The sequence below is a fragment of the Oryzias melastigma genome, linkage group LG17 (assembly GCF_002922805.2).
Source record: "Oryzias melastigma strain HK-1 linkage group LG17, ASM292280v2, whole genome shotgun sequence".
Lineage (NCBI taxonomy): Eukaryota > Metazoa > Chordata > Actinopteri > Beloniformes > Adrianichthyidae > Oryzias > Oryzias melastigma.
In genome coordinates, this window is record NC_050528.1 from 3093487 (window position 1) to 3099867 (window position 6381).

Genomic DNA, 6381 nt, shown 5'->3' on the forward strand with positions numbered 1-6381 from the left:
TTTCATGTTATTTTTTACTTCAGAGGGGGCAACAGCAGATTTTAAAGAGAGTCAAAAACTTATTTTGAATTGAATGAAAAAATATAGATGAATATTTGAGAATTAAAAAATTCTTCATCATTTTTCCTTAAGGGGCCTATATCCTGGTGTTCTTAAGTCTTTCAGAATAAACTATACGCTTCCTGGAAGGGGCTGTTCCCCACTTTGTGATGTCACAATGTGAAGATCCGCTCATTTCTGTGGATTGGGTCAGGTTTTTTTTTTTTTTTAAATGCTCTTAAATACTTGAATTTAGCAAAACACTGCTTTTTTAAAATTAGAAATGAACATAATAATACACTTAAAAGCTCAAACAAGTTGATTTTGTTTGGTATCGGCCCTTTAAGTAGATTATGGACTTTTTTGTTCATGGTTGTCTTGTCAACGGTCGACAGTGTTTTGACAACAAAGACGTTTTGTTGGAGGTTCTTTTTACATCCACAGTTATGAGTCTGACGCTGAACGCTCACACCTTTCTGAGGTTTAGAGCGGATCCTGGCTGCAGACAAGATGGCGCCTGACATCATCAGACGGAAGTGGAAATAATACATCTTTCCATATTTTTCTGTGAAAAAACCAGTGTGAATATAGACCACAATGCATTGCAATTAAACAATTTTAGTTAAAAACTGTATTTTATTTTATTCTTTTATATTTTTTTACAAATTCAGTCAAATAATTTGAGGATAAAACTTAAAAAAAAATATTTAAAAATAGCTTAACAATCTTTCCAATTATATCCATTAAAACACATTTTTTTCTGAAGTGTAAATAAATGTGGGCTTTCTATTTTAGCTAAAAGTTTTTATTTTTTTGTCAGCATTCTGTTTTTTTAAGCTTTGATGATGGCGGTTTGTGAGACATCCTTAGAAAAGTGAAGCTGATAAATAAATCATGTTTTTCTGTGTCTTCTTTGGAGCAAAGTAAAGTTGAAAGTGTGTCCAGAAGCGTTCCTTTGAGCCGGCCTCGTGTCCCGCTGATGGTCATCAGTAAATGCTGCGTGCACAGCAGCTCTGAAGTCTCCTCACAAATATTGCTGTCCAGGTACAAAAATGTGATCAGCTTCAAAGCTGCAACATTTTCCTCTTTTGCTGCTAAAGCTGCAGATCAAGCTTCGTGTGTGTGGGAGGCGTGTTTGACGATCCAACAACGGCTTTGTTTGAACTACTGATACCTTTATTTTGACAGGATAGGTCAGATCCGTGTTATTCTGGCTCAGCGTGTCGTTTTCAGCAATAAAAAGCCGGTTGTAAATCTTTCCGCAGTCATTTCGTTTTGTACTCGCCGAGGCTTTTAATGTCCTCTTTGAATATAAAAAGAACATCTATTCTAACTTTCAGAAAGAAAAAAAAAAGTTTCGAAACAGCAGGAAGCCTCTTAAAAATCCCATGGAAATAAAGTGAAAGCTCTCTCTCTTTCAGCTAAGTGTATTACATAATTTCCACTCTAACTTCTGTAACCTCAGAATGTATTATTAAACAGGCCGCTTTGAGCACGCTCCAATACTTTCCCACCACAAAATAAACAACCGCTTCAAAAAAAGAAGCTTTTTCTCATTTTTATCCTCTAATTGCTAAAAATTTACAAGCAAAGCGAATAATTCTGAGGATGTAATCCGTCGTGATCCGTCAGATTGTTCTTCACAACGCAGGTCTGCTGACAGAATGAGAGGAAAACAGAGGTGGTGGATTCCCACTCACACCCTCAGGCTGCTTGATGTTTTAGAGGACAAGTGTTGCAGAATGAGGAGTTCAACCTGCACAGGTGCTGAGCCGCAGAAAAGGAGAGTGAGGGGAGACTCTGAAGCAAACATGACATTCACTATTTATGCATAAGCTTAAACTTCACAACTCCTCTACAACTCGAAAAATAAGTGAGAAGGACTCACACACTTTAACCCTTACTATTCCAGGCCTTCTTGAGCTTTTTTATGTCTACTTTAAAGTTCCTTCTATTAGTTTAGTGTTAAAACTGTTTTAGTGGTGATGCTTGATATCCTTGTTTTTGTACAGATATTTTTTATAATTTGACACAAGAAGTCTGCAACCTTTTACGCCTAATTAGAGTCTTACCTCAACATTTAGAAAAATAAGACAAAGATTTTCATTTATTATGATGAATATCAATGAAATATTCTTTTGTCATGAATACAATATAAACATAAAGAAAAATTGCCTTTTTTAAAAACATGAATTCATCCATAACTTTTGAAGGAGGTTCATGTGACTTCCTTTCAAAATAACAGAACAAATGATTCGTGCATAATTTCTAAAGATTTGTGTGTGTAGTTAGTTCCAAGCTTGTATACATTTTTTGTGTTTTTTATTTTTCATGTGTGAATACACAATTGTAAGTACACAAAGTTATTCACAAAATCTATAAGTAACAGATCAAGAATTATGCACTCACCCGAGTCTGTTCTCTCTTCATACCTTTGCTGAGAGCTCTCTGTCTACACGCTCTCCAGCTAGCTTACAGCTCCTCACAACCTCAACCTAACATTAGCAGTGCAACAAAAACGGTGAGTAATATTGGAGTTATAGCTGTACAGTTTGGAGTCAGATGTCAGCTAAACATAGGTCAGAATGGAGCAGAGCAGGGACCATGTGGCACAAAAAGCATCTTTTTCAAATGTTATTTTTTTATCTGCTCCTAATTCACAACAACTTCAACTAGATGTAAAGCATTACCTGCAACAATGCAAGTGTGAATGCTGTAAGGTGAATGTGGGCGCTAAAGATGCCATAGCTCAAGACAACAACTGAAAACGCTAAAGCTGAAAGTTTGCCAAAATATTACCTAAATGCCAAATTAGCCACAGAAAAAGGAAAAATGTCTAATTTTTAAAAACAAATATAGTGCTAAAATATTAACTAAACTCCACATTTGCCTAAATACCTTTAAAAATTTTGAATTTTGACAAAACAGCTAGCATAATGCTAAAATATTTGCTACACTGTAAATTCAATTCAGTTCAATTCAATTTTATTTATATGGCCCAAAATCACAAAGAAAATTGCCTCATTTGGCTTCAAAATATGAACAATAGTTAAAAACTAAATAAAACTGGTTATCCCTGCACTTAGACCCTCCCTCCCGGTAAGGAAAAACTCTTAAAAAATAAATAAACCTAAAAAACGTTAAAACAAAAGTCTAATTTTGACAAAGCAGCTAGCTTAATGTTACATATTAGCTAAATGTAAAATTTACCTGGTAAACTTTAAAAAACAAAGTCTAATTTTGATAAAATAGCTAGCATAAAGATAAAATATTAGCTAAACTCCAAAAATGCCTAAACAGCTTTAAAACCGAAGTCTAAATTTGACGAAACAGCTAGCTTAATTCTAAAATATTAGCTAAACTCTAAATATGACAAAAAAACTGTAAAACCAAAGCGATCTTTGCAAACACTACAAAAATCTGCCAAAAAAGCCTTATGCATCCCAAAAATGGGGCGGCCGTGGTGCAGCGGTAGGCAGTCGACTCCTGATCGGAAGATTGTGGGTTTGATTCCCGCCTTGCCCACCCATGTGTCAAAGTGTTCTTGGGGAAGACACCTACCCCCAAATTGCCTCTGGTGGAAGGTTGGTGCCAGTGTCCGGCAGCGGAGCCTCCACCAGTGTGTGAATGTGTGAATGTGTGAATGTGTGAATGGGTCTGTGACTGTGAAGTGCTTTGTACCTTGAAGGAGGGTAGCAAGCGCTATACAAGTAAACACCATTTACCATTTCAAAACAGCTAGCATAATCCTAAAATATTAGCTAAACTTCAAATTTGCTAAATAAACTTTAAACTTATAAACTTCTAATTTTGACAAAACAGCTAACATAATGCTGAAATTTTAGCTCCAAATTAGCCTAAATAACTGGAAAAATGTCTAAATTAGACACAAACAGCTAGCATGCTGCTAGATTAAAAGCTAAATTCCAAATTAGCCTAAAACACCCAGTAGTTGCTGAACATTTTAAAGTTTGAACGGTAGCTTAAAGTATACTATGAGAGTTAACAAGTTTGAAAGTGCACAAAGTTTTCAAGGGTTTCAGTAATTTCTCATTTATTTCCTATGGGGCATATTTTTCTCAATATTCAAAAACTATTAAGTTTATAAATACAAAAAGTAAAAGTAGTAATGTCCTAAAAGAGCTGAACATTTTGATACCAGGATTGCTGACACCCCTGAAAGTGTGATTGAGTTTTTACGTGCCAAAAAACGTACGGAAAGATGCAGGAGAATCACTAAAAAAACAAAATAAAAGAAAACAAAACAGAAAATAATTCTACTGTGATTTTCTTTATAGATTCCTCCTTTATTAGAAGAAATGTCACAAGAACATGTTAAAAAAGCATTATTATTGGAGTGTGTCTTCAAAAGTAACCAAAATAATCATCTTTGCTTCCAAACCTGATTAAACTGGATATTAAACCTGCTAAATATGATTCTTTTGTTTAGTAACAGGCGGTAATCCTCTGAATCCCCTGGTGTTGTTGTCACCGTGTTGATCATATTACAGCGATTGCTCCTGTTTTCAGAAAAGCGTCTGACTGAAAGTTACCAGAGAGGAACACCAACACACCAACACCTCCGTGATGGCTCCGATAATGAGCCGGCTGCATTAGTGCTACACTCAATATCTAAACTAATTGTTTGACGGACGAAGGTTCAGCCGTTCGGGCCGGATGTTTGCTTTAAAGCCCGCCGAAACCAATCATTACATTAATACAATAAAATAAAAAAAGATGGCTTGTGTGTTATTTTGGTACAATTAAAGACTCAGGTATTGAATTTGGGAGAAGGTCAAGCTGGTCGTCTTCATAAAGAGCACCAAATAGAGGCAGACTGAAAACATAGAAGTTAAAGTTCACTGCTAAATGCCATGTGGTCCTAATATGTGGCGCTTTTATCTTTTGTTGGTGTGGACGGCGAGGAGGATTTGTGCCCTGATGAGGATAAATGTGCTTTGATTGGTGCAGAGGGAAGTTTCTTTGTGTTGTAAAGAAATCAACCGCTTTTAAAAAAAGAAAAACAGCAGTCGCTGAAAGGGACAGATTTCTTTTTCCTTTTCTGTGTGAAAAGAACACGGTGTGTGCTCGGAATGGCCTTCATCCTTTTATGCTCCGGCAAATAAGGGTGTTAATGACGAGCTCTGACAGCCGACACATTATCGCTCCGGTCGGATGTTTGCTCAGATGTGACTCTAAAGGTGTGTTTCCAGAGCTGACCTGCTGCAGACTTCTTCTTCTTGACAGGAGGAGGAGTCAGAGTCTTCCTGACAAATCAAACTATGTCCACACAAACGCCACCCACCACACACACCTACTGTACCTCTTGGGGAAGAGAGATGAGGAGACAGAGCTGGGAGGGAGGAGGAGGAGGACCTAGAGGAGAAAAACAAATCAAAGAGCCATAAGCTCCTTGAAATGAGCCTGTTGAGGTGTGAGAAACTGTGAGAGAGGGAAAAAAGACGCACTTGCGAAGATTTCCTCCAGCTCTGCTTCTGTAGGGGAGACAGTTCTCCTGCGCTCCTCAGAGTCGGAGGACAAGACTCTTTTTCTTCTCCTCCTCCTCAAGGAGTCCCCTGAAACAAGAGGAATAAAAAGCGGAGCAGGGTAGACTGGCGTTGCCACAGCGATGGAAGCCAACTCTAAAAAGCATCGATTTAGGAAGGGTCGGAGTGCCACCTTCAGCATCGATGGCTTCAACATCACCATCGGTAAGCTGCAGGCGAGCGAGGGCTGTTTGTATGTTCGATTCCAAAGAGAGGATGTGGTGAGGCGTCAAACCGCAGCAGAGCTTTTCTGCCTCTGCACAACTTAAACATGACTCCATTCTGCTGAAGTTGGAGCTCGCCGCTGTTACACCATGGAAACAGGAGGACCGAAGCTGCTGAAGCTGACATCACCAGGAATTTACTTCATTTGTCTCGACAGTTTTGTCTCCCTCAGGACTTTTCTGAGTTTCTTTAGCCTTTCTCTGTTATTGAACAAGTTCAAAACTGGATCTGGAGTTTCACTTAGATCAGGGGTGTCAAACTTAATCGCACAAGAGGCAAAAATCCAAAATACACCTCAGGTCGTGGGAGAACAGGATAAAAATCTCTAAAACTACATTTTTAAAACTTTAAAACCCTAACTTTTAAACGTAATTATGAACTGGAAATAGAGCATTACCCGCAATAATGCTAGTGTGAATGCTGCAAGCTGAATTTGGCCGTTGAAGATGCTAGTGCTGATAGCTGAAGGTGCTGAAATTAATAGCTGAAAACGCTGAAGCTTATAGCTGAAAATGCTAAAGTTGATAGCCAGCTAAAACATTAGATAAATGCCAAATTAGCCTAAAAAAAA

The 6381-nt window shown here is 37.7% G+C and overlaps 1 protein-coding gene across 7 annotated transcripts in view; it reads left to right on the forward strand.

The window, feature by feature from the left end:
• Window positions 1–6381, forward strand: part of pde1cb (phosphodiesterase 1C, calmodulin-dependent b) — a 149661-nt gene that overhangs the window by 18347 nt on the left and 124933 nt on the right. Inside the window, exon 1 of one of the 7 annotated variants that reach the window (XM_036216434.1) lies at window positions 29–1083. The exons of 5 other annotated variants lie outside the window; for them this stretch is intronic. Coding sequence is in view for 1 of the 2 variants with exons in the window: in XM_036216430.1 (XP_036072323.1) it covers window positions 5669–5750 (82 nt within the window). In the remaining variant the exon portion in view is untranslated. Of the gene's footprint in view, window positions 1–28; window positions 1084–5379; window positions 5751–6381 lie in introns of those variants that run through there. One more of the 7 variants, XM_036216430.1, reaches the window with a different exon arrangement.